General features: G+C 40.4%; 3 protein-coding genes across 3 annotated transcripts in view; 1 reads left to right on the forward strand and 2 right to left on the reverse strand.

Moving 5' to 3' along the window:
- LOC126938621 (eukaryotic translation initiation factor 1) overlaps positions 1–27,620 on the forward strand; it is a 1,120,764-nt gene that overhangs the window by 365,795 nt on the left and 727,349 nt on the right. The window lies entirely within an intron of this gene.
- KRT12 (keratin 12) lies at positions 2,041–7,561 on the reverse strand. Its single transcript, XM_050763010.1, has 8 exons — positions 6,957–7,561; positions 6,495–6,577; positions 5,166–5,322; positions 4,061–4,222; positions 3,843–3,968; positions 3,481–3,701; positions 2,932–3,002; positions 2,041–2,138 (listed from the first exon to the last, which is right to left on the reverse strand). Exons 1-8 carry the CDS (start codon positions 7,524–7,526, stop codon positions 2,041–2,043), a joined length of 1,488 nt encoding a protein of 495 aa, XP_050618967.1. The 5' UTR covers positions 7,527–7,561.
- Positions 17,396–27,233, reverse strand: KRT20 (keratin 20). Its single transcript, XM_050763012.1, has 8 exons — positions 26,616–27,233; positions 24,088–24,170; positions 22,134–22,290; positions 21,620–21,781; positions 21,329–21,454; positions 19,664–19,884; positions 18,905–18,942; positions 17,396–17,984 (listed from the first exon to the last, which is right to left on the reverse strand). The coding sequence occupies exons 1-8, from the start codon at positions 27,003–27,005 to the stop codon at positions 17,887–17,889; spliced, it is 1,275 nt and encodes a 424-aa protein (XP_050618969.1). The 5' UTR covers positions 27,006–27,233; the 3' UTR covers positions 17,396–17,886.

Raw genomic sequence — 27,620 nt, forward strand, 5'->3', positions numbered from 1 at the left:
CCTCCCAAAGTGTTGGGATTACAGACGTGAGCCATTGCATCTGGCCATATAAATAATATTAAAAGGAAAAACTACATACTGAAGCAAATCAGCTTAAGTTGGCTGACTAGCCATTGGCTTTTGGACTCAGCTCTGGAATTCCTCTTGTCTAGCACAATTCCTCCCTCTCCCTTCTGCTCCTTTGACACTCCTTATTCACCATGTCTCCTTGTTTCTTCATCCCACTTTGGTTCTATATAGTAAATAATAATAAGACACAAATATTGAGTACTTTCTAGGTGCCAGTAGTTTCCAGGTTCCTAGTGCTTTAGGTACACAACCTCATTTCATCTTCACAAATGCATGCCTTGAACCAGGTGCAGTCATCGCTATCATTTCCACTTTAAGAAACTGAGGAACACAGAGGTTAAGTTACTTGCTATTAAGTAGCAGAGCCAGAAATTGAACCCAGTGTGATGTTAGAGGCCAGGCTCTTAATCATTAAATTTTGCCTATTTTCCTTTAGGGTTTTGAATTTGGCAATGCATGTTGAACCACGATCTACTCAGGCTGAGACTTTGGCTGCCTTTTTCCCTAATGCAGAACATGATTTCTGTTACTGACTTGTGGGTCTGACCTGTCCCAGTGGAGACCCCACCCTGGGCCTCACTGCTGCCAGCTAGGAGAAGGGAGAGCAGAACAATGTTTGTTCACACCCTCTGTCTTTTCACATGTATTTGCCCTGTTTCCTTTCTCCCTCGTCTGCCTGGATGATTTCTTTATGTAGCATTTCATTGCCCCTCCTGGAAAATTGTTCACTTCTCCTTCCATGCGTCCTTCGAAGGTCTTTTCCTTTTTGTTTTGAGACAGAGTCTCACTCTATCACCAGGCTGGAGTGCAGTGGTGCAATCTCGGCTCACTGCAACCTCCGCCTCCTGGGTTCAAGTGATTCTCCTGCCTCAGCCTCCTGAGTAGCTGGGATTGCAGCCACCTGCCACTACACCTGGCTAATTTTTGTATTTTTAGTTGAGATGGGGTTTCACCATGTTGGTGACGATGGTCTTGATCTCTTGAGCGCGTGATCCACTGCCTCAGCCTCCCAAAGTACTGGGGTTACAGGCGTGAGCCATGGTGCCCAGCCCTTTGAACTTCTATTCAACAGATCTCACTGTATCACCATTCCTGGTAGATGTTTATCTCTGCCCTCAACCATGAGCTCCTCAAGGCAAGGACCATATCATGTTCATCACTGAGTCTCCAGTCTGGCACACTGTAAGGGCTCAGCGTTTCCTGACTGCATGAAAGATGGTGCTAGAAAATGAACAGGACAACTCTCAACTGCTGTAGTAGACAGTATAATTTTGCTACAACCTTGATGGGTTTACATAAAAAGGCCAGCACTTCTAAAAGAATCTTCTTTTAACTTAATCCTCAAACCCTGACATCTTCATCCCAGTTTTTATCTACATTATCATTATTATTATTATTAATGTTTTGTAGAGATAGGGGTCTCTTTATGTTGTCCAGGCTGGTCTTGAACTCCTGGCCTCAAGCAATCATCCTGCCTCTCAGTCTCCCAAAATGCTGGGATTATAGGTGTGAGTCATTACTCCCAGCCTCTATTTTATTATTAGTATTTCAAAAACTTCTCTCTATGCTCTTAACATTATTGTTGGAATCAAGAAGGCATACATTTCACATTATTACCATTCATCTTTTATTACAATTAATTCTATTAAAACAATACTACTTGATTAAAGCTCTATGATTAAAAAATATTCCAGATTACCAGAAGAAAGTTCATTAAAAGACTACTCCAGGTCCAGAAAGATATAAGGTAATTTTGATTTGTTATAAAGACCAACGTGACCAACATGGCTTGTGACTGCATATTGTTTCAGAAGGGCAAAAAGGATTCAGTGTGAATAGGGAATCCAAAGAAAATGGAACAGACAAAAATAGAGATTGAACTAATACACCATGTTACTCTGAAAGGAATGATTTCTGTTTGTAAATTTCTTGTTCCTAAGGAACCAATCATAGGGTAGATCTTGTGAAATTTTACATTAGTTCTTCAATTTCCTGAACTTGAGATGAGACCACCTCACCATTCACCATCTCCTGCACAACTGTCTTGATTTTTCGGGTTTTGGTCGGGTCTAAAGATAAAAATGGAATAAGGGGGCAAAAGTTAGTGTTTCAAATATTAATCCAGCATTAGTTGTTTAATGCAGGTTTCTAAATTAAGCATTGGTTGATACAATCCATATAATTAAACTTTCAAAAGTAAATTTTACTTCTTAAAAATGTGTTTTATCCAATGAAAATGAAATGTATTCAGTGTTGCCTTGTACACATATGAAAACATTTTTTTAAGAAAACATTTCAAAGTTGGTTATGGTGATCATAATACCTTGTAGCAGAGTAGGTTTTTTTCCCTCCTGGGATTGCCAATTTTTTAATTTTTATTTTAATTTTCTTAGAGACAGGGTCTGGCTCTGTTGCCCAGGTTGGAATGCAGTGGCATGATCATAGCTCACTATAACCTCTAACTCCTGAGCTCAAGGGGTCCTCCTGCCTCAGCCTCCAGAGTAGCCGAGATCACAGGCATACACCACCATGCCCAGCTATTTTTTTCTTAAGTTTTTTGTAGAGATGGGGTCTCACTGTTGCCCAGGTGGGTCACGAACTCCTGGCCTCAAGTGATCCTCCCACCTTAGTTTCCCAAAGCTATGAGATTACAGGCATGAGCCACCGTGCCCCCAAAAGTTTTAATATAGTACAGACTACTCATTTTGTGCAGGAATGCATAAATGTTTTTCCTTGGCTCAGAATATAAATATGCTTTAAATTAAAATTAATAATAATGCAATATTCAATGAGATCTTACAGGTTTTGCATTAATAAATGTGATTCTGACTTATTCTAAGTGATTCTAGGGTTTCTGCATACCTTTAGAGGAATCAGTTGACTGTGATTGTGATTTGGAGTCTGTCACAAATAAACTTTCCTCCAAACCATCACTGTAAGAAAACAAAGGAGATGACCTCAAAAAGTGAAGCAACCTGGCTTTTAATGGAAGAGTTGGTCTCAGAAATTCGATTTCCCAATTTGTAGGCCTGAGTTCTTCCAACTAGTGCAGCCTCTGATCACTTTTGGAAAGCTTGTTAGAGTAGGTGGTTCACGAGGCTACTAGGTGTCCTTCTTATCATCAGGTCTTTGATATCAGAAATTGAGTGACTTTTGTAGTATAGGGAATACTAATTTACAAACTGTTTCTGACAGTAGTGCCTTTGTTCATTGCAGCATTTTATGAATTACCAAGTAAGATAATGGGTGAAAACACTTTGCAAAGTGTAGAGCATTTAGTAAATCCCAGGCATATCTTTACTAGACTTTGTTTGTTTGCTTTTCTGTCAGCTAAAACCCCATTCCTTCTATTTCTGCTGTCCACTCTTGGTCAGCCCCTAAAGGTGTTTGCAGCCTTCGTTGTCTGCTCACCCCTGGGCCTCCCCGTCCAGCAGGCGGCGGTAGGTCTCAATCTCCAGCTCCAGGCGGGCCTTGACATTCAGCAGGCGCTGGTGGTCCACGTTCTGGCGCTCTGCATCCGCGCGCACCTGGAGCAGCTGTGCCTCCAGGTTGCTGATGAGCTGCTGCACCTGGGACAGCTGCGCGCAGTAATCGCCCTCGGCTTCGGCCAACGAGTCTTCCAGGGATTTCTTCTGCACGCGGGAGGGAAATGGTATAGAAATAACGATGGAGGGGACCGAAAAGAGGAGGGCAGTCAACGGCTAATGTAATTTGGATGCAGCATTTTCTTTGGAAGTCCAAAGGATGCTGCGTCTGTTTGCTCAGGAGCGTACCATGGCGAGCTGGGACTGCAGCTCGATCTCCAGGTTCTGAACGGCGCGTCGCAGGTCGGTGACCTCGCTCTTGCTGGACTGAAGCTGCTCGGTGTTGGTGCTAATCTCCTTCCGGAGCTCCCCGCTCTGCAACAGCAAAGACAGCCAGGGGACTCGAGCGCTGAGCTCGCTTGCAGGCCTTTCTGCGAATGTATCAAAGCCTTTGTTGTTTGTGTTACCTTTTCAATGAACCAGGCTTCAGCGTCCTTCCGATTCTGCTCAGCGATGGTTTCATACTGCGCCCGCATATCGTTGAGGAGCCTGGTGAGGTCCACTCCGGGGGCAGCGTCCATTTCTACGCTGACCTCACCTGGGCCGCCCACCCGGAAGCTTTGGAGTTCCTGGGGACAGCACGTGAGAGAGAGGGGCACAGGGGTCCATTGTGACTTTCGTGGGCCCTGGATACTTTTATCCTCCTGGGCCCCTTCCTACACACACACACACACACACACGCACTTAAAAATTCTATTTTATGACTGTTGGTATAAATATTAATGTAATATTTTAAAACTTTTTTAACCTAAAAATTCATATTTTTCTTCTGATTTTACAGGAACTTAAGACATATTAATGGGTCCCTGAAATTACCTCAGACCCTGGGAGCAGTGCCTGCTGTTCCTAATGGGTAAGTTGGCTCTACTTCTTGAGGGGCCATGGCCTTTACATGAAAGGAGGCCTGGTGTACACTCACTGGGGTTTTCACCTACAGCTGCCAAACAGAGGGCTGCAGCAGTACCTGGGCTTGCACGCTGTTTGTGCCACAATCATTGAAAATCTAGTAGAAACTTCCTATTGCCAGCGTCCCTTCCTTGCCTAGCCTCCAATATGCACCGTGACATGTCAGAGTTTTCTGTGTGTTATGCTAAGTATAACCAGTTTCTCAAACACATATAACATTATATATTATTGGTAGACTTTTGTTCCTTAACTTTTAAAATACTCAGCTTTTTTTTTTCTTTTAAATCACTGAATTAGGACAGTTAGCATTCCTATTGTCATTGCTTTATAATGGAAATGACAAAATCAGAAAGTACCTCTAATCTGTTAAGCCTTAACAGGATCCACCATCACCACCACCACCACACACACATCACGCACACCACATGCACATCACATACACCACACACACATCCCACAGAAATCCAAAACAAATGGCCATTTTAACAGGGAGACAATGTATTCTCCATACTTGTTCCGACTCCAGATTTCTAAATTTGAAATTGTAATTTTTGGGTCTGGGAGAAAAAAAAAAGTAGCTGAGTGAGGCCGCCCTGTCTGACTCACTTCCTCATGGTTCTTCTTCATGTAGGCCAGCTCCTCATTCAGGCTCTCGATCTGCGTCTCCAGGTCGGTCCTGGTCAGGGTCAGCTCGTCCAGCACCCGGCGCAGGCCATTGATGTCAGCCTCGACGCCCTGGCGTAGGGCCAGTTCATTCTCATACCTGAAAACCAAGTGCAAAGCAGTTGAGGGAATCAACACAGCCATTTGAACAAGGCCACTGATCTTCAGGGCTTGTTATTGCTTACATCTGTGCACCTACTTCATAATGGCAGCATTGCAATGTATGATGAGGATTTTGCTTTTGTGTTTTTTCTTTCCTTTTTTTCCACCATTGTTTACCATTCAGTTGGAGAGAAGACAAGTGAAAAAATAATGAGGCAGTACTTTCCTACCAGCTATGAATCCCAATACCACAGCATCCCAGGGAATAATTTTCCCTTTGCTGGCTGCCATGGCTATAAATAGCAGCAGCCCTCTCTAAGTGGAATTTCTAAAAGCAGTTGAAAATAAGTTACTCTTTTTGCTTAATGTTCTTCATGATTTAACTTAAAACACTGATACTTCTTTAGTGGCTGTTACCAAAATTTTACAGGTTCAGGACCATGGCCATTGCAACTTCCTGTGTGGAAATTTTGTGAAGCAAAAAGGAAATTAGTATTTCTTCCTTATATCTGGGAGAGTTGAGCATGGAAAAGGAGGAAGGAATATAAAAATTAGTACATGGTTAATCTTTCCATTGTATGTGTCATCAGGAAACAATGGTTGATACATTGAAAACTGAGGTTTAGAGGCAGATGGATCATAAGGTCACAAGTTCGAAACCAGCCTGGCCAAGATAGTGAAACCCCATCTCTACTAAAAATACAAAAATTAGCTGGGCTCGGTGGCAGGTGCCTGTAATCCCAGCTACTTGGGAGGCTGAGGCAGGAGAATCATTTGAACCCAGGAGGCAGAGGTTGCAGTGAGCCGAGATCGCACCACTGCACTCCAGCCTGGGTGACAGAGCAAGACTCTGTCTCAAAAAAAAAAAGAAAAAAGAAAATTGAGGTTTAGGACTTTGGTAGGATTACGGTGTCAGTCACATCACGAGTCAATAGCACACTACAAATATAGTGATCCATAGCCCTGGGTTTAGGCAACTTATAATTTAAGGACATTTAATGTGAATTGCATTAGATTCTAATTACTTTCTAGAACACCCTATGTGAATTTACCAAAACACTAAATATATGGAGCATGTGAACTTCAGAAGATTTTATATCAGTGAAGACAGGACAGTAGGGCAGAAGACATGGTGGGACATGGCCGTGATCCTCAGTTTCTTCCACTCACTTCATCCTGAAGTCCTCGGCAGCCAGTCTCGCATTGTCGATCTGCAAGAGGAGCTGGGCATTTCCAATGTTGGCTGCAATGATCTGGCAAAAAAGAGGTACACACACGAGATGAAGCCCTAAAAAACTAGTATTATACAAATATAGTTTTGACACAAAGGTAAAAATGGTGATGTTAAATGCTGGTTTTTGGAGTTTAAGACAGTTTCATTTTTCTAAGACAATATCTGTATAAAATAATATTGAGAAGTAAAGAAATACAGATTTCCTACAGAAAGATAATGGAAATACAATCATTTCTTGGTAAATGATGAAATGGAATGAAACAACCTGGGATGAGAAAATTGCTGCAAGTACAGCCAAATTGGAAAATATCAAAGTTGTAGGTGATTATCACTGTAAAACATTGCAATGGTAAAAAGGAAAAAAATTCCCAAAGCCCCTCCAAAAGAAATCATCTTACCTTATTCCTGAGGTCTTCAATCAGTGGATAATATTTGCTGTAATCATTCTGTGAAGCATCTCCAGTCCCAGTTCCTCGTGTTTCATACCATTCTCGAATTTTGTTTTCTAGCTCAGTATTAGCCTCTTCTAGAGCTCGCACCTTATCCAGGTAGGAAGCTAATCTATCATTAAGATTTTGCATAGTTTCCTTTTCTGATCCAGAAAGAAGGCCTCCATCATTGCCTGAGAGAATACCTAGAGAGCCACCTCCTGGGCTGCCCCCAAATCCCATCCCCAGTCCTCCAAAGCCACTTCCACCCAGGGCTCTCCCATAACCAGCACCCAGTCCTCCTGCCATGGAACTTCCAGAGCCACCCCCAAAGCCAGAACTAGAACCAAACATGGAAGCAGCAGAAAAGCCTCCCCCATAGCTGGATCCAAAGCCAAAGGCACTTCCCCCATAGCCACTTCCAACACTGGAAGCAGACATGCCCCTGGGTCTGCCTGCTATCACACTCTGGGAGGAGAGCCGCCGGGACAGTCCGGGGGTGCGCACTGAGAGTGACATGGTGTTGTTGGAGAGATCCATAGCCTGGGGAATGTCCACAACTGGAGAGGAAGTTGTGCCAGCAAGCCAGGAAGCTAACCTTTTATAGGCTGTGAGATGGGTGTCGCAGTTGAAAAGTTCACTTTCTCCACTCAAAATTGGGTCCTCCCCCCAGGTTTTTGGCCAGCTCAACAAGTGAATGATTTATGTATAATGAAAATTCATTGATACAGAAGTAATTGAATAATCATTTCCATTAAATATTTGTTATATGAAAAAGAAAGCTGGGTGGAGTAGAGTCTACTTGTCATGAGGAATTTTTCTTTTCCAAATTAGTCTGTTGCCTGTATTCCCAGCACTGCCTAGCGTCTTGTACACAGTAGGAAGATAATGAACAATTGCTGAATGGATACGTTAAATACTTCTTCCTAAACCTTATGCTTTTTAAAATTCTTCTCTCATCTTTTCTGTTTGTTTCCTTTGGAAAATCCAACGTAAACCATTTGTTTCCCTTGGAAAAACCAATCCGATGTAAAATCCGATCATGATCAAGCATATCTTTTAGTGGAATACAGCTTCAGAAGCAGCTGTGAAATGCACTGGCAAAAGGTGGAGAATAAATACATTTTCCAGATTGATACTAGAATTTCCTTTCTTTTTTTTTTTTTTTTTTGTTTGAGATGGAGTCTCGCTCTGTCACCCAGGCTGGAGTGCAATGGCGCAATCTTGGCTCACTGCAAGCTCCGCCTCCCGGGTTCACGCCATTCTCCTGCCTCAGCCTCCCGAGTAGCTGGACTACAGGCGCCCGCCACCACGCCCGGCTCATTTTTTGTATTTTTAGTAGAGACGGGGTTTTACCGTGTTAGCCAGGATGGTCTCGATCTCCTGACCTCGTGATCCGCCCGCCTCGGCCTCCTAAAGTGCTGGGATTACAGGCGTGAGCCACCGCACCCAGCCAGAATTTCCATTTTCAAGGATTTTAAAACCTTGGCATTAGGATGTTGCACGTTTCTTTTCCCTCTGATTCTTCAACTCCAAAAAGTACTATTTTTGAGTAGAGTTGTTTGTAGCAGAGTTTATAATAGAGTTTATCATCGTTGTTTAAGCAGTTTTGCCTTGTCTGATTGCTCACTGCTCTACACTCAACACTTATGTTTATTCCTTCAACAGATATTGCCTGTAATGGTTGCTCAATAAATGTGTTGACTGGTTGAATGGACTGTGTGAACACTTCAGGTTTTATTGCTGTTATCAATAAGGAGAAAGTGGAAACACAGTTTAAATTAAGAAGTGATTAAAACCCCAAGTTTAAGAGGCTAGTGAACCATTTCAGTTGACTGCTATGATGAAAAAGGATAAATTATACAATATAGAATACATTGGATGTTATATTTTAAACTTTGCTGTGAAAACTTTGCAAAGCGTACTTCAAGGAATTGTATCCAGTATTTTTAATTTTTAAGACATAAAGTTCTTGTACTTTCTTGTTTGATGTATTATTTACCTTTGAAATTGATATGGCTTGTATATTGAACATGAAAACTAACGTTCTTGAAGGAAATGCATTTACTGAAAGAAGCCTGCTTTCAGAGAGAGTTGTAGATACCTGGAAACCAAGTAGTACAATTCCAGGGTGGTGGAATTCCCTTAGGAATTTAAATTGTGAGCATTTTGATTGGATAAGAAGGAATAAGGATTTTTCTTTTACATGTTTTCTTTGAGATGATGGCCCAAGTCTCTACATGTCTCATTGCAAAATAGTTCTATAGTTTTTTTTTTTTTTTAATGTAGCCCTCTATGTATTTATTGCAGGAAATTTAGAAGGTGCAGAAAACATAAAGAAGATGTATGTATATATGAGTATTTTATATACATTTTTGAACATAATTGATTCAATATAAGATTTTATAATCTGCTTTTCTCTTAAGATTATGTAGTTATCGGGCCGGGCGCGGTGGCTCAAGCCTGTAATCCCAGCACTTTGGGAGGCCGAGACGGGTGGATCACAAGGTCAGGAGATCGAGACCATCCTGGCTAACACAGTGAAACCCTGTCTCTACTAAAAAATACAAAAAACTAGCCGGGCGAGCTGGCGGGCGCCTGTGGTCCCAGCTACTCGGGAGGCTGAGGCAGGAGAATGGCGTGAACCCGGGAGGCGGAGCTTGCAGTGAGCTGAGATCAGGCCACTGCACTCCAGCCTGGGCGACAGAGCGAGACTCTGTCTCAAAAAAAAAAAAAAAAAAAAAAAAAAAAACAAGATTATGTAGTTATCTATCACTTGAATTTTAATAATTGGGTACAGAACATGGATTATGGATTCTTGGAAATTCATTATTGGATTCAAATTTCCAAATTCAGGTTGCTCTGTATTTGATGATAGGAAATAAAATTTCTGGGTGTAAATAAGTTTTTTTGCGAAGATGTTTATACTGATTTCATTAATAAGGTATACACTGACTGTGTGTACTATAGACATATATGTATTTTGACTAGAATGGATTTATTGAAATAAAATACATTAAAATCATTGTAAAGATACAGTTCCTGCCTTGTGGGAAACAGGGCCTTCATTTCTCCATCAGCGACCTCTGTTTCCTTATATATGGCCACTAAAACTCCTTTTCAATTGGTATATTTGGATTCTGTGTTTTATTTTATTCTAAGGAAAAGTTTTTAAAATATGCAAGTGTTATAGATTTCTAAAATAAAATTGAATTCTTATTTGATTTAATAATACATAACTTTCATAAAAAGGAAGATTTTTATTTTTATTTACTTACCATTACTGGATTAAAAAAAATAATTTCAACTCTTATTTTAGATTCAGGAGGTACATGTGCAGGTTTGTTATGTGTGTATATTTCATGATGCTGAAGTTTGGGGTACAACTCATCTCATCACCCAGGCAGTAAGCATAGTACCCAACAGTTTTTTAACCTTTGCTCCCCACAGTAATTCCCAGTGTCTATTGTTGCCATTCTGTATGTCCATGAGTGCTCGATGTTTAACTCCCCAAAAGGAGGCTTTTAGAAGGCTTTCTATACATTTGTAAGTGGAGATTGAATCTATCTGGTAAAGATTAATTTCTCAGCAAAATTATTGGATACTTGTGAGATCATTGAGATGCTACTTAATACAAACAATTAACCATAATAATTAGCAAATACTTGGCCATCGTTTAGGGTTTTTCCATAAGCGTATGCAGTACTTTTTGTTTCTCTTACTAAAATAATAACCTGATTTTTTTGGACATTTCAATAGCAGAGATAATATGTGAAGTAAGCCTGTAACTGTTACACAACTTGAATTATGTCAAAATGATGTGGTCTTTTTGAAAATTAAATCAAGTATTTCAACCCAGCCAACATGAAAGTATTCAAGTACTGGGTCTGCTATTATCTCCATCTTCAATGTCTGGTCCATTTGCCCAGTGTCTTGGACAAAGTCAGCATTCAATATATGCTTCTTGATTTCTCTCTTGATAAATCAAACTGCTGGGTCATTAGTGTGTGTTATGTATGAGGAAATTTTTCCAAAATTAAAAAGAGTGTATCAATATAAAGGCAAGCTACAAAGTATAATAATTTAATTATTAGTGGATTCACAATGTAGACACATTCAGATGTTACCCTCATTCTAATGTACACGTGCATGCACACACACATACCCAGAAACATGCACTCAGATGTCTTTGCTTGGTGCCAGTGTGCAGGTGCTCCCTGCAGAGGGATCTTCTGCAGCCCCTGCTGCTCCACCTTCTCTGGGAACCCTTTCTCCTGAGAATGCTTCTTTCTCTAGCCTTGATCTCATTGGAGTTTGTCTCATAATGGCTAGCACTTGTTTTGCCTTGTAGAGTACAGACTGACTCCTGAGGAATTCCAGACCTGTAGACTAGATTCCCTGTAGTTTACTGCTGCCTCCTGTCCATCTGCATATCCAGATATTATCTCCTGGATTACAGCCTCCCCGAAGCTGAGGTTCTTCCATTGTGAAGAGTCCTGAGGCAGAACTAGCAGTGCCCACTGGGGATTAGGGGACAGATGCCAGTTTACTGCTGCCTCCTGTCCACCTGCATATCCAGATATTATCTCCCTGATGACAGCCTCCCTGAAGCTGAGGTTCTTCCTTTGTGAAGAGTCCTGAGGCAGAACTAGCAGTGCCCACTGGGGATTAGGGGACAGATGCCAGTTTACTGCTGCCTCCTGTCCACCTGCATATCCAGATATTATCTCCCTGATGACAGCCTCCCTGAAGCTGAGGTTCTTCCTTTGTGAAGAGTCCTGAGCTAGAACTAGCAGTGCCCACTAGGGATTAGGGGACAGATGGGGCCACACCTGAAGCCCCGGCAAACCTCCATCAGGAATACCTGGGATCAATTCTGGCAAATGGATGGAATATTTTGACTTTTTGTGGAAAAAAAAAAAAAGCCACTTTCCCAGGGACACAAATGATGAACCCGTGGTGAAATCCAATTACAACTTCCTTTTATATTATTACATAAGAGACAAATGTGAAGGGACATATTTCTCCCTAACCTAAACTTGTCACAAAGAGCAAGCAAGTGGGATTTCTAAATAAAGGGGGTTTAAGCAAGAGATTTGCAGAAATCACACATTTGCTATAGACACGGAAAGAATGTCGCAACCTAAGACAGTCTCAGCTTGAGAGAAGCCATGATCCATTTGTTTGATTTCTTGAGAGAATGAAAATCTGTTCCGTGGAAAAGCCAGTGATTTTAGCCCCATATGGAGGTTTTTACCAAGGATTCCTTATATCTATATTATAAGCATTTTGACTGAGCTTGTCTTTGTTTGAATTATCAGTTATTATGTACTTACTACTTTTTGGACACTGGGCCAGGTGAATTACAGACATTATTTTTTAACCTTCATGGTAACCTCTTAAGGTGGTACTGGTTTTATTTGTTTGTTTGTTTGAGACAGGGTCTTGCTTGGTTGCCCTCACTCAGGCTGGAATGCAGTGGTGTGACCATAGCTCTGAAACCTTGAACTCCTGAGCTTAAGCGATCCTCCTGCCTCAGCCTCCCAAGTAGCTGGGACTACAGGCATGCAGCACGACACTGGCTATTTTTTTTAAAATTTATTTTGAATTTTTTTGTAGAGACGGGGTCTTGTTATATTGCCCAAGCTGGTCTTGAACTTTAGGCCTCAAGTGATCCTTCTGCCTTGGCCTCCCAAAGCACTGGGATTACAGCTTGAGATGTAATCCCATTTTACAGATGAGCAGTCTGAGAGTCCAATTGTTAAGTGATTTACTTAAGCCCATGCAGCTGGGAGGTGGCAGAGATAGGATTCGGGCCTGCAGTGCCTTCTATAGATACCACAACCTTGCTGCTGGCAGTGACAATCAAAAGGGCAGAGGATACTCTGATATCCCCTAGCTGCGACACCTGACACCAGGCTTCTGCCCTGCACATCACCAGGAGGTGCTCTTTTTTTTTTTTCTTTTCTTTTAAGCTTTCTCCGTGAATTTTTTAGTGTATGGGCTGAGACCTAGAGAATGACTTTTCATGGCTTATAAGCAACAACATGACACATGAAATTCTGTAAACACACAGGCAAATGTGGTTTTCGTTTTAGCTTTGACCTGTAGCCACATCTTCAGAGATCTTTTAAAGCACAAGTTAAACTTGCACTCCCCACACAAGAACTTGACGTTATGGTTGTTAACTATTATTCAGTCCCAAGTGTCCCCCAAGACAGAGAGACTCCATTTTACTGCCATCGAAATGAAAACAGAAGCAAAGGAAATGTGCCAAATTCAAAGTTGTACCTCAGTGATTTGATCACATAATATGAGAATAAGATTCAGTTGTATTTTTGAACTTGGAATTGATTTTGTGCTGAAAGGTATATACTTTCCAACTCTAATGCCTACAGTAAAATTTAAATAATATTGCTCAATCTCTAAAAATTATGTTTATATATTATTTGTTTACATTTCTATACATATTACATATTATCCTAGATTAAGCTTCTTAGGTAGGTACTACGTCTATTTTTTAGCCTGAGTCCTAGCGTGGTGTTTGGCTGAACTTTATCACTGCACTCCTAAAATGATTTCATTTGAAAGAAGTTAAGACTTAATGTGTTTGAATGTGTCATTTAAAATTCATTTCATTTGAAAATGACTGTGCCCTAATTGACTGGTATTCTTTGACCAAGATTTATTCTGAATTCGGTTATGAATGGGGAGGAACTTCAGAAGCTGAAAAGAAAAATATTTCTTCTTCAGTGACTTTTTTTTTTTAAGTGGGAGGCTAAATTAAATCATCAAGACTCTGCTTTAGAGGTTTTAGAAGTGAAAATAATGTTCTTTGACAGCACATTAATGTATAAGCCAGTGGGGATGTTTAAAAAAAAAAAAACAATCTTGGGCTTGTTGGCAGAGTGATTACATAAGTTAAGGCAGAGAGGAAAATGATTATAGCCAGGGCAAACTGTTCAAAAGAAGTATGTCTTCCATTTTTGTAGAGTTTAGGAAATGTTCAAAATAGAGAATATTAGGTATATGGTTTTTACACATCTTTAGATTTTTATTGAGTAAATCATACACTCATCTTTTCATGTCAGGTTGGTTCGTGTCCTGGTCTTTGCAGGGTTTTCTACCTGAGTTTTTTCCCGTAAGATAGAACTGTCATTTTCTGCAACTCGTTGATCCCTCGGTCTGTAATATCTTTCGCTTTGGATAACATTATAAAATCCTGTGAGTGACTGAGAGAATTTTGGGTTGCTTACATTTTACGTGTTGTACTTTTGAGATGAGGGTTAAACAAGGATCCTAAGGGGCATGAGTGAGATTGACTTCTGGGCTCCAGAGATCAATGGTTCTTGAAAGCAGGGGAGAATTTTGAAAGTGGCAGGAGACAGGAAGATGATAAAATAATACCGTGATGAGAGGAATCTTGGAAATGAGCTTAGGGGAGAGAAAACAGAGATGTTTGAAGGAGAATTCAAAAATAGAAATCACTACAAATGCTTGAAGTTGGAATTGTTACTTGGGGGTCTAATCAGGTACCTGAGGCTGATCCTGATGCATATGGGTGAGAACAGAGTGTCTGAGGGGGTCACTGGCCGTGTTTTGATTTTGTATCACTCCATGTTATTCTCCCTTTTAGATGATTCAGAACTCTGGGTAGAAATAATCTCCAGAGCTCAGATAAAATAGTGGTTTCCATCCTTACCTCATCTCTAGGGGCTCTCTCTGAGTTTGATAGCTTCACTTCTGCACTAACAATGTCATATAAAATGAAAAAATACATTGATGATAATTCTAATGTGTTTTGATAAAGACTTCTCTGGATTTGTACACCTGTCAGAAATAGGATTATGTCATTCTGGTTCTTAGCTCATATAAGAAATATAGATAGATACAAAGATTAATGCTTCACTTTCACACAGTAACTGCTGGCAGAACTGGAGGTAGAACTCCACCATCTGGTCCACATGTATGTAGCACTCACCCACTTCTTTGAAAGATTGCTTGGAAGAAACTAGAGATAGACCAAAGAAGCAAGAGGAAAAAAAAAATCCTCATTTTTCTGATCTAAAAATAACAATTCTACTTCTTTTAACAGGTAGTTAAAAGAGGACCATCCTAAATTAAGAATAACAACCCTACCTCTTTTAACACTGTGCCATCATTGCCATATGACAGTGGTCAGGCCTAATCAGTTACAAACCCATCTGCATAGGTTTCTCATTAATCAGATTCAGTCTGGTATTTGCAAGTCGAAGTTTCAGACCATTCTGGAATGTGACTGAGTAGGTGAAAAAGAATTCACTTTTAAATATTCTTAACATTTTTAAATGCAATTTACTAGCTGGCGTGACTTGGAAGAAAATTAAGAAAAAAATGAGTGAAACCTCTTTGGAAAAGAAGGCAGTGAAAATAGGTGGAAACACCTTTTCTGACAAAAGTTGTGCTGAATGAAGTCATGTGTGATGTTAGCCAGCAAAGCTGGACATTTGCCACAATTGGCTGTTGTGTCTGCCTGATGAAAATGACAATTAGAAAACAACAAAATAACTGTGGATAGGCAAGTGCCTATTTCAACTGTGAATCATGTATTGCTTTGTTATGTAATTGGTTGCTTAAGAGGGTGTCATGGTTTTAGAGAAACAGCCCTGAGGTTCAGTCTCGTTCTACTACTTGCTAACTGCATGACTTTGGGAAAGTCTTTATCTCATGTCTTCATATGAGTCCTCATTTATCCTCATATGTAAAATGGGGATAATATAATAAGGTTGAACCTTATTACATATGCTATATAATAGCATATAAAATTGCAATTTCTGAAAGTCAGAAATTAGCATATATTGGAAAGCTTCTAAAAAACTTTATTCTTTCAATTCAAAATAATGAATCAACTGCCTGATGCATGTTAGATATTATATTAAATCTTAGGAATTCAAAGTGGTACCATCCACATCCTCAAAAATTCCCAACTCTTAGAAATTATCATATATTGGCAGGTTCATATGATTCAACCTAATAGCTTCTACCTCACAGGATTATTGTGAAAATTAAATGAGAAATGCATGAAATGTTTGGCACACAGGCTCATAGTAAGTGCTCAATAAATGGTGGATATTATTATTCTTAAATGAATCATGTAAGTATTTTCTATATAATAATCAAACTCACTCCCACTTATTTACAACTTCTGTATCAAGTTTTAAGTCCAATCTATTTACTAGACTACAATGACTTAGCGCACATTGATTTTTTCCCATACACATTCATATGCAATGATTGCTCACTAAAATGCAGAAAGGGTGAGGTTACAATGTGTGTTTTTCTTTTTTTTGGATTTGGCTTCTTTCACTTAGCATATTTTCCAAGTTCATCTCTGTTATAGCATGTGTTAGTACTTCATTCCTTTTTATTGATGAATGAGATTCTATTGTGTGGATATATTACATTTTGTTTATCCATTCATCAGTTGATGGACATTTGAGGTGTTTTGCTTTGGGACTCTTATGAGTAATGCTGCTATGAACATTTGTGTATAAAAGGGCACATCGTATGATCCCATTTATACGAAATGTCCAGAGTAGGCAAATCCGTAGAGAGGGGAAGTAGATTAGTGGTTGTCAGGGGCTGGGAGGAAGGGAAATGGGGGGTGACTACTAATAGGTACAAGATTTCCTTTTGGGATGATGAAATGTTCTAAAATTAGGTAGTGACGGTTGCAAAATATTTTAAGCATACCAAAGACCACTGAATTGTACACATTGTAAGTGTGAATTTCATGGTGTGTGAATTATGTCTCAATAAAGCTGTTATTTTAAAAAATTTCATTAAAAATATATGTTCACCATATATAAAAAAAGAGAGCACCTGATAGTATATGCAGCTTACTATCAAAAGGAGACACATTTTGCCTTGAGAAGGGTTTCGGTAATGTTTTTAATCTATTTACATTTTTTTTTTTTTTTTTTTGAGACGGAGTCTCGCTGTGTCTCCCAGGCTGGAGTACAGTGGCGCGATCTCGGCTCACTGCAAGCTCCGCCCCCTTGGTTCACGCCATTCTCCCGCCTCAGCCTCCCAAGTAGCTGGGACTACAGGCGCCCGCTACCACGCCCGGCTAATTTTTTGTATTTTTAGTAGAGACGGGGTTTCACCGTGTTAGCCAGGATAGTCTTGATCTCCTGACCTCGTGATCCACCCGCCTCGGCCTCCCAAAGTGCTGGGATTACAGGCTTGAGCCACCGCGCCCGGCCTTCTATTTACATTTTAAGTATAGTGTACTTCACTCTTATTCTGCTCCGCATTTGTGATTGAATTTGACTCTCAAATTATTCAAAGAGCTGTGTAGACTTTTAAAAGGCAGTAGAAACAATGGGAAAAAGCAGAGATAGCTCAAAGGTTGTAGAGTTGTACTGATGCTGAAAAATCAATGAGATTAACCAAGAAATTGGCTCAATAAGAAACCAGGGACTCCCAAAGGGGGTTTTACAATTCAGAAACAGGAAAAAATTAGAAACCAGTTTATTTGCAATTTGCATAGATTCCTCTACTTTGTGAGGTTTAGTATAATTGAAATGTATTGCAATTTTCAGGAACATTACCTACAAATTGATATTAGGTGGTCTATAGCTTGTAATTGATGTGCTTCATGATAAAGATGGCAGTAATGATGTTTTAAATATTCTAGTGCTCATTGGATTTCATTTTTGCAGGCAATTTGCAGCTCCTCTGAGTAAAATATTTATATTCAATTACAGAGTCTGATAAATAGGATTTCCCCCACCCCACCCCTTCTAATCACTGCAAAGTATTAATAATGCTTTCTTATGGCCGATTTCTTGCAGGGAGCAGATAAGATTATAGCCTCATTTCTTTCAAAACCTCAGCAGCATCTCCTTCTGGTAGCCATTTAGATACTTTCTTCCACCTCTTTGACTTCAGATGACACGACCTTGCCATCCACTACTTCTTGCACGACTGTCTTAATCTTCCTGGTTTTCTTTATATCTGAATTCATATTAAACATTAAATGTTAATTCAGGCACATGACTCTACTGATTTATAATATTCAACTTTAAATTATTATTCTTTTTACTTATTTCCTTCTTTTAGAAAAATATGTTAAACCCATCCTCTTTCTCAAAAAATCTTAAGTCCATTTTATAAATAGATACAGAAAATGTGCTTCTCCCCAAATTTACAAATATCCTACTCTTATAAATTCAAGAAATAAATGATCTTGAATTTAAGTGGAATTCAGATTTTGTCTTGTTTTTCCTTTTCAGGATCTCAGATGTCTCAAGATAGCAATAGCACAGGCCAAGAAAATCACCCCGTTCTGAGGAGTGTGCCCAAGTTCCCACATAGAGGGTTTCTTTATGCCATGTACAAGATTTTTAGAATCCCTGGTGTCATATCTGCTGTTTTGAGAATTGGCCTTTGCTATGGTTTGAATGTGTTCCCTAGAGTTCATGTGTGGAAAACTTAATCCCCAATGTAACAGTGTTGGGAGGTGGGGCCTAGTAAGAGGTGATTAGATGATGAGGGCTCTGCCCTCATGGATGGATTAATGTGGTTACCATAGGAATGGGTTAGTTATTGTGAGAGTGGGCTAGTTATAAAAGCAAGATCAGCCTTCTTTTTCTCTCTGGCTCTCATGCACACTCTTTTGCACTTCTACTTTCTGCCATGGGATGACGCAGCAAGAAGGCCCTCACCAGATGCTGGCACCTTGATATTGGACTTTCTGGCCTCCAGAACTGTGAGCCAAGTAAACTTCTATTGTTAGTAAATTATTCAGTCTCAGGTATTCCATTACAGGAGCAGAAAACAGACTGAAACAGCCTCACTTTACTTTTTATCCATGGGAGATAGTTATTGGAAAGCAGCTGAGTGTCATAGAAAATGTGCAAAAATTTAGAACTTACCTCTCTCTTCCAGGGTGCTTAACTGATATTCTGTAGTTCTGTTTTGTTTTGTTTTGTTTTTTTTTTTAATGAAAAGAAGAAAAAAGAAACAGAAAAAAGGATTATTGCTGTTTTGAAAATGGAATGCACTCTTGTCTTTTATATTTCAAAGTCCAAGTGAATGTGTTTTAATGCTTTCATGTATCTTTCCCTTTTACATTGCTTGTTATTGCAAACTTGAGCGTTTTACTTTTTAACTTGAAAAATACATAGCTTTAAAACTGACCAGTTTAATATAAGCTAAGAAGTTCCTCTAATTAAAGTAACAAAATTACAATGTAAGTTTAAATCTTGTGTTCTCTTGTTGATATTCTTAGGTATGGTATCTGAAGACAGTTGCTGCTGCCACACTGATGATTCTGGCTCCCGTGGACCTCAGCAACTTATTTTCTAATTCATGAGCTCTCAATTAGAATTTCCAAAAGGCTGTTATGCCTTCAGTTATATATTAATGATGAAAATTAATATCAGCATAATCTATCATTTGGAGAATTATCTTCTAACTCAGTCCTATCACATGATCTCAAGGCTGTACTTGATATTTTGGGCGTGTGTCTACTTTTTGGTATATTTTCGTTTTGTTGGTGGTGGTGAGGCGAGTGTGAGTATAATTACTTCTGTCCTAGGGATTGCATTGGTGCTGGGTAATGAGTGACAGGGACATTAAAATAGAAGTGCATACAGACATTGACACCTATTCCTTGATTCTAAGAGCCTTACCTTACGTCTTCTCCTTCCAGAAGGCGGCGGTAAGTAGCAATTTCCTGCTCAAGCCGAGTCTTTATGTCAAGAAGGATATGGTATTCATTGTTCTGGCGTTCCATGTCACTCCGAATCTGCATCAGTTGGGCCTCCAGAGAGCTCAACAGCGACTGAAGGTTGGCTAACTGGCTGCTGTAACGGGCTTTGGTCTCCTCTAGGGTGTGCTCCAAAGACTCTTTCTATGAGCACAAGAAAAATAGGGCATTTCTTGTCTAAGGACTTGATTCAAGAGATGGGTCAATTTTAATTTATTTTGAGAAGGGTCTCTGCAGTTCATCACTGTGGGTATGGTGTGTATTTCTAGCTCCATCTCCCACTCTTCCCAACTAGGCAACCTCAGCCAGCCAGATAGGATCATTAGCTCTTGGGGTTTTTCTTTGCTTGTAGCTTTGCACCCACTGTTCTCTCAGTGCAGCACATTGTAGAATTGTTCTCAATATTTGCTTCCCCACCATGTGAAGATGTTATACCTCTCACTCCTTCATCAGACCTGGCCATGTGATCTGTGGCATTTCTCAGTTGCAGGATTAGATTCCTTTAATCCATTGACAGCTGGCTGGGTCATGTGACTCTCTTTGGTTAATGAAATGCCGGTCAAACTGACAAATGCCTTTTCTTTTTCTTTTTTTTTTTGAGACGGAGTGTTGCTCTGTTCCCCAGGCTGGAGTGCAGTAGTGCGATCTCGGCTCACTGCAACCTCTGCCTCCTGGGATCAAGCGATTCTCCTGCCTCAGCCTCCAGTAGCTGTGATTATAGGCACACACCATCATGCCCAGCTTATTTTTGTATCTTTAGTAGAGATGGAGTTTCACCATATTGGCCAGGCTGGTCTCGAACTCCTGACCTCAAGTGATCCTCCTGCCTTGGCCTCCCAAAGGACAAATGCTTTTTCTAAGGAGAAGCTTTAAGAGCTATCAAGTGGCCCAACCATTGCTCTTTTCTTTCTGCCAGAACACTGGCTTGTCCTAGGTAGGGCCTACCCCTTTAGCCTTGCCCTTGGAAAGGAAATGTCATGATGGATGTAGTATTGTGGCTGCAGGCCACTGTGGTTTGAGGGATTCTGGTTACCACAGCATAATTTGTCATGGGCTGGCTGCTTTGCTTGGCCTGGAATGTCTCTAGTTCATTCTCCAGCTTAAAATTGTATCTTAAATTTTAAGATCTGGTATAATGGACACATACAGGGGAATAGCAGACACGGGGGCCTAACAGAGGCTGGAGGGTAGGAGGAGGGAGAGGATCAGGAAAAATAACAAATGGGTATTAGGCTTAATACCTGAGTGCTGAAATAACCTGTACAACAAACCCCCATGACACAAGTTTAACTATATCATAAATCTGCATATTACCCCTGAACTTAAAAGTTATAAAAATATCTGGTTTAAATGCCACTTTCCCAGTGAAATCTTCCAGATTTACTCTTTCCTCTGCATACATCCAGTACATTGCCCTTTCCTCGATTTCTCTCTGTCCTTTGATTATAATCAGTTGTTCGGCCTCTTTCCCTGCCAGCTCTGCAAGGGGAAGGGTTATTTCTTGTAGGTCTTTGCATTTCTAAGTTCCTAACAGAGGACCTTGGTAAACACATACTGGATTGAGAAAGAGAAGTTAGATGTGCTTTACCATGCTGAGATGGGACTGGAGGTCTATCTCGAGGCTCTGGGAGGTGCGTCTCAGCTCTGTTAGTTCAACCTCAGTTCCTTTTAATTCTTCAGTGTTCACTGTGACCTGTTGCTGCAGAATTTCAGTCTACAAAGTGCCGAGTGAAAAAAAAACAAACAGTTGAGGGATGGAAATAAGAAAGAAAAGACAGAAAGAGAAAGAAAGAATGAACAAATGAAGAAGAAACTGAGTTATCTCTTTCTGGAGGAAAGCTTCTACACATTTGCTCACACTTTACAATTGTGCGGTTACCTGTCTCTCAAACTGTTCTTTGGCCTCTTGAAGGTTCTTCTGGGCCATGACTTCATACTTCTGCCTCATTTCATTCATGATGGCACCAAGGTTCAGGCCTGGAGCAGCATCAACCTCCACATTGACAGTGTTGCCCAGATGCTTGTGTAGACCATCGACTTCCTATGAAAGTGAAAATTCTGATTGATTTTAGTCTGAAGCACATTCTCAGATAAGGTTGGGCAGAAAAGACATAAGAAGTCTCATGACCTCTTTCATTGGCAATGAGTAAAAAAGAAATAAAATAATAACTTGTGTTGGGCTTATTGTGGTCCAGGTACTGCTCTAAGTCATTTAACCTACAACAACATTATGAAAAGAAGGCGGGGCTTGTATCACTATTGTCATCATCATCATCTCTGTCATTACCACCACCAACTCTTCCCCCTTCTCCTGTTTCTCCTGCTCCTCCTATTATTATTATTATATAGAACCATTCCATCGTTTCCAATACCACTTCTGAATATTTTCTCACCTCCTGATGCTCTTTTTTGAGGAGAGCTAGGTCTTTATTCAGTTCTTCAATTTGAATCTCCAAATCTGTTTTTTGTAGGGTTAGGTCATCAAAGACCTTATTCAGGCCTTGGAAATCAGCTTCCACCGTTAGGCGTATTCCCCTCTCGGTCTCATACCTGGGAATTAATTAGTATACAGAGATAACTGGTCCTTCTGTAGCCATTATAAGAGAGAGAATCTAATATAATGAGATAGGTTTTTAAATGTGGCTTATGAGGAGATCAATTTCAAAACTTTATAATGTCTGCCTTTATACATTCATGAAATGTACATAAGAACCTAGGAATCAGACAATTTGCTCAATAATATAATCTCTATAATTTGGAGTGACTGGAAAAAGGCAATCTGAAATAATTTTGAGCACTTCTAAATTCTAGAATTTATCTTACAAGAAATTAAATTGTGTTAATTATTGTGTTGGCAAAGGGTTCTCATTATTGATATTAAATACTTTTACTTAATGAATGTACATGATCAATTTATTTTTATAACTTTGTGAACTGAGGCATCCAAAGTGACTTATCTCAAACAGCTCTACATCCTCCTCTACAATCTTACATACGCTCTCTGTCTCTCTCACTATATATATATGTGTGTGTGTGTGTGTGTGTGTGTGTATATTTGAGACAGGGTACCACTCTGTCACCCAAGCTGGAATACAGTGATGCGATCATGGCTCCCTGCAGCCTCAACCTCCTGGGCTCAAGCAATCCTCTCACCTCAGCCTCCCAAGTAGCTGGGACCACAGGTGTATGCCACCACGCCCAGCTACTTTTTTTGTATTTTTGTGTAGAGACGTGGTTTCGCCATGTTGCCCAAGCTGTTCTCAAACTCCAGGACTCAAGCAAACCGCCTGCCTCAGCCTCTCAAAGTGCTGGATTACAGGCATTAGCCACCACGCCCTGCCCAATTTCCTAAAATATCCAGCTTTAAAAAGTGACAATGCAATGGGACACTCAGTGCTAGGTAAAATTGTAACTAATGCACCTTTACTGCTTTAATCTTTGGATTTGATTTCCTATTTCCTTCTAGTTAATCTCTTGGAGCATTAAAAGGCTACTCTTCTAACCACAAAAGGCTTTTTGGTGTTAATGCATTGTACAAATTCAGGATGAAGATGCCCTAGTGTGGAAGCTGTTTGTAAGGAACAGCTCTGGTCACATGTGGTGTGATGACTACAGAGAAAGTAAACACAATTTTTTCTTTTTTTTTGAGACAAGGTCTCACTCTGTCACCCAGGCTGGAGTGCAATGTCACGATCTCGGCTCACTGAAACCTCCGCCTCCCAGGTTCAAGTGATTCTCCTGCCTCAGCCTCCCAAGTAGCTGGGATTACAGACATGTGCCACCACACCCGGTTAATTATTATAGATTGGTCCTGATTCTTTGGTTGGCCAGACCATCCTGTAAAACACTGGCAAACCAGAAATCATCAAGAGTCACCCCTGGAACTTGGGTCATACACTTGCAGGTACTTGAATGAACATGGAGAATTACTTGGAGAATCACCAAGGGTAGACTTAAGACTCTCTTTAGATAACAGAAAGACACTTAGGGAGAAGGAGAACTGTAAATTGCTTTCTTATTACTCCAAAGGGCAGAATTAGGTTTAATGGGTTAAAAGGTAGATACCAGGTTACTAAAAAAAAAAAACTTAGCAACCAGTAATAACAAAGGAGAATAGTAGTGACTGGAGGTGTTCAGTTACATGCCAGGGGATCAAGAGAGAGAAGGTCATCCCTGAGTGCTGGGCTAGCTTCTAACACGTAGCTTCTAACCTCCTTTAGGCTTCAGGATTCTGGAAACATTGAACCGTGGTTCCTTTACCAACAATGATATGGAAAGCTGATTATCTGGAAGGACTACTAAAGGAATTCTTTTTCAGAAACTTTTGCCACATATTAGGGAACCTACTTCAGTCTGAAGTCCTCAGCAGCCAGTTTAGCATTATCAATTTGCAGGACACATCGAGCATTTTGCAGTTGAGCATCCTTAATCTGGAAAATACATGAGAAAGAATGACATTTTCTTTTTTAAAAATTTATTTATTTATTTATTTAGACAGAATCTTGCTCTGTTGCCCAGGCTGGAGTGCAATCGTGCGATCTTGGCTCACTGTAACCTCTGCCTCCCAGGTTCAAGCGATTCTCCTGCCTCAGCCTCTCGAGTAGCTGGGGTTACAAGCATCCACCACCATGCCTGGCTAATTTTTGCATTTTTAGTAGAGATGGGGTTTTGCCATGTTGGCTAGGCTGGTGTTGAACTCCTGACCTCAGGTGATCCACCTGCCTCGGCCTCCCAAAATGCTGGGATTACAGGCGTGAGCCACCACGCCCAGCCAAGAATGACATTTTCTTTTTTTTTTTTTTTTTTTTTTTTTTTTTTTTGAGACGGAGTCTCGCTCTGTCGCCCAGGCTGGAGTGCAGTGGCCGGGTCTAAGCTCACTGCAAGCTCCGCCTCCCGGGTTCACGCCATTCTCCTGCCTCAGCCTCCGGAGTAGCTGGGACTACAGGCGCCCGCCACCTCGCCCGGCTAGTTTTTTGTATTTTTAGTAGAGACGGGGTTTCACCATGTTAGCCAGGATGGTCTCGATCTCCTGACCTTGTGATCCGCCCGTCTCGGCCTCCCAAAGTGCTGGGATTACAGGCTTGAGCCACCGCGCCCGGCCAAGAATGACATTTTCAACTGGATAGGTATTTACAAGGATTTAGTTTATCTCCAGCTGCAGTGACTATTATGTCAAAAATGATGTTTATTTCAAGCATTTCTACAAGAAAATATAGAAAAAATAATGACATGGGTGTTTAACATAATAGAGTCATAAAATGCAACCCTAGATGCCCCAGGGTTTGGTCTACTTTCTTGTGATTTTACAGAAGGAGAATTTAACTTAACTTGAGTCATCAGAACTTACTGAGTGCCTCGCCTTTGATGTTTCGGCTTATAATGTTTCTTTTAGCCCCTCTGGTCTGGTGAGCTCCCATTCCTCCCTCATGTCTCAGGTTCGACAACATTGCTTCAAAGGAGCCTTCACAGATGCTCTCAAAACTGAACTGGATGATCTGCCTGTGCTCTCATTATCCCTCTGTGTGCTGGTCCCTCTGTCCATCCCTGTTTCCTCATAAATCACATTGTGTCCACCATACTATTCCTCAGTGCCTAGCATGGTGCCCAGCACCTAGTTAGTGTCATTCAGTATTGGCTGAATGAAAGAACATGATACATAAAAGAACTAAATGCATGATGGATGCATATAGATGAAAAATCTACTTGCAGAGGATGTTGCAATGACATTTCTCTTTCAATGGATCCAGTTTTGGAGAGGGCTGCTCCCTATGGTTGGGACTGTCCAGCTCAATGGGACGGATGGCCTGTGCCTGTGTATTTGAGATGAGCCAAAGTAGAGTCAGAAACATGAGACAGGTGTGGTTCGAACATTTTTAGTGAGAGCCTAAGAAGGAGGAACTTTATTCCGGAAGGGCAATTTAAATACCATTGCTTCACACGCCCATAGTTTCTAAAATTCCAAAGCAACTTTCCATAGAGTCCGAAACAAATTGCTCTGATGTTTAGCACAACTCAAGAAAAATAGACTTGCTGGTAAGTAAATGGGCTTTACTCTAAAGGAATATGAATGAATCTTAACACAGAAATGACAGTGAACACTTCTCTTGATTAGATAAGAGCTTTAATTCGAAGCAAGTGCTCTGTGTCATATATGAAATGTTCAATTAGGAGCAAAGTCTTCTGCTTTTATTCCATGCAACTGATAAAATACAGAGCTCCACCCTTTTTTTGATGACATAGGAGGAGGTTGTGATATGATTGCAATAAACATGAATTGGGGGCAATAGAATATTTTATTACTGTAGAATTAGTTTCTGAACTGCTTGATGCTAATGGTCATGTTATTAAACAGGGCACTTAAAAATCCAGGCATCATTAAGACCCATATTCCTGCCACACTGTTTCCACCCAGAATCACTTTGTTATTTAAATCTGCAGTACAGTATTCTAATGGTCATACCTTATAATATTTACTTAAATAAAAGGAGAAAAGTCTTTGAATTGACTGGGGTTTCAAAACTTGAGGACTAGATGAAAAACTAAGAGAGATTTATCACATAATTAATTTTTAGCTCTTTTCAGAAAGATTGCTCACTATACATTTAGCCCTGATGTGGTAAGCTGTGACAAAGATTTATTTTATTCCGGAGGATAAAATGTTCATATTTTGTATATAATTATATTAAACATTAAAAATAGCATGATTTAAGGTCATCCTATTATACAGTCTAAAGGTAGATGAAAGAATTTTTGTAGATGTAACATTTTAGCCTAATTGTCTTTACAACGTCCATTTGGACCTGCCTAACATAGATAACCTCTTGATTTAACTTTCAGTTAAACACAGACTAGGAAACACAGGCGTCATCTCTCACCTGATTTCGCAGCTCTTCAATTTGTTTGTAATACGCGCTGTAGTCACGACCAGCCCTCGGGGCGTTGGTTTCGTACCACTGCTTGATCTGCACTTCAAGTCTGGAGTTGGACTGCTCCAGGGTCCGCACCTTTTCTAGGTAGCTCGCTAGACGGTCATTTAGGTTCTGCATGGCCATTTTCTCATTGCCAACAAACAGGTCCCCGCCGCCGGTGAGGTCGCTCCCATAGTTCACCGTGTGTCTGGAGTTGGAGATGCGGATGCCTCGGCCTCCAGCACCCCCATAAACGCTGGGTGTCATCCCGAGGCGCTGCGTGCCCACTGTACTGACTACAGAGGCCTGCAAGGAGTTGCTGAGGCTTCTGTGGAAGCTTCTGCGACTGAAATCCATTGCAGATTCCAGGAGGGAGCACCTGTAGCTTCAGGATGGTTGGGGCAGAGTGTGTCTCATGGAGGGTGTTGAGCTAGCCTTTTATGAAGTCCACAGGCAAGAAACTCCTCCTCTGCTGACATGTCACTAGGATTGGCACCACGGTCCACCTTGCCTTGCTTCCACGCCCCCCCCTTTGTATAACAATATGTTAATATGTTTAATTCAATTCCAGAAAATAGCACTAGAGGCATTTATTGGAGGCTTTTATCAGGGGCAACTTTTTTTTTTTTAATTAAACAGGTAACAAAAGGAAACAGGAAGGTGTGTTCTTTTAGCCCGTGCACCTGCCTTGGCAGGTTTTTTTCATCCTAACATACACATAAAGAATATTTATAATCCTCATGTATAATTTAGGTATGTAAAAAGGCAGATGTGCCTACATAACTGAAAGTCACAATGGAGATAAAGGACAATGGTTTATTTGTATTGAGGAGTTGCTCTTCAGAACCTCTGTTTCATGCTTTACTTGTGTTTGGCTTTTAAGTTTATTCTGTTTTGGACATCTTATTTTATAAGACTATTAATATATTTTGTACAGACACAAAACCTCAAATCCCTAAACCAGGAATGAAA

This window comes from Macaca thibetana, chromosome 16 (genome assembly GCF_024542745.1).
Source record: "Macaca thibetana thibetana isolate TM-01 chromosome 16, ASM2454274v1, whole genome shotgun sequence".
Lineage (NCBI taxonomy): Eukaryota > Metazoa > Chordata > Mammalia > Primates > Cercopithecidae > Macaca > Macaca thibetana.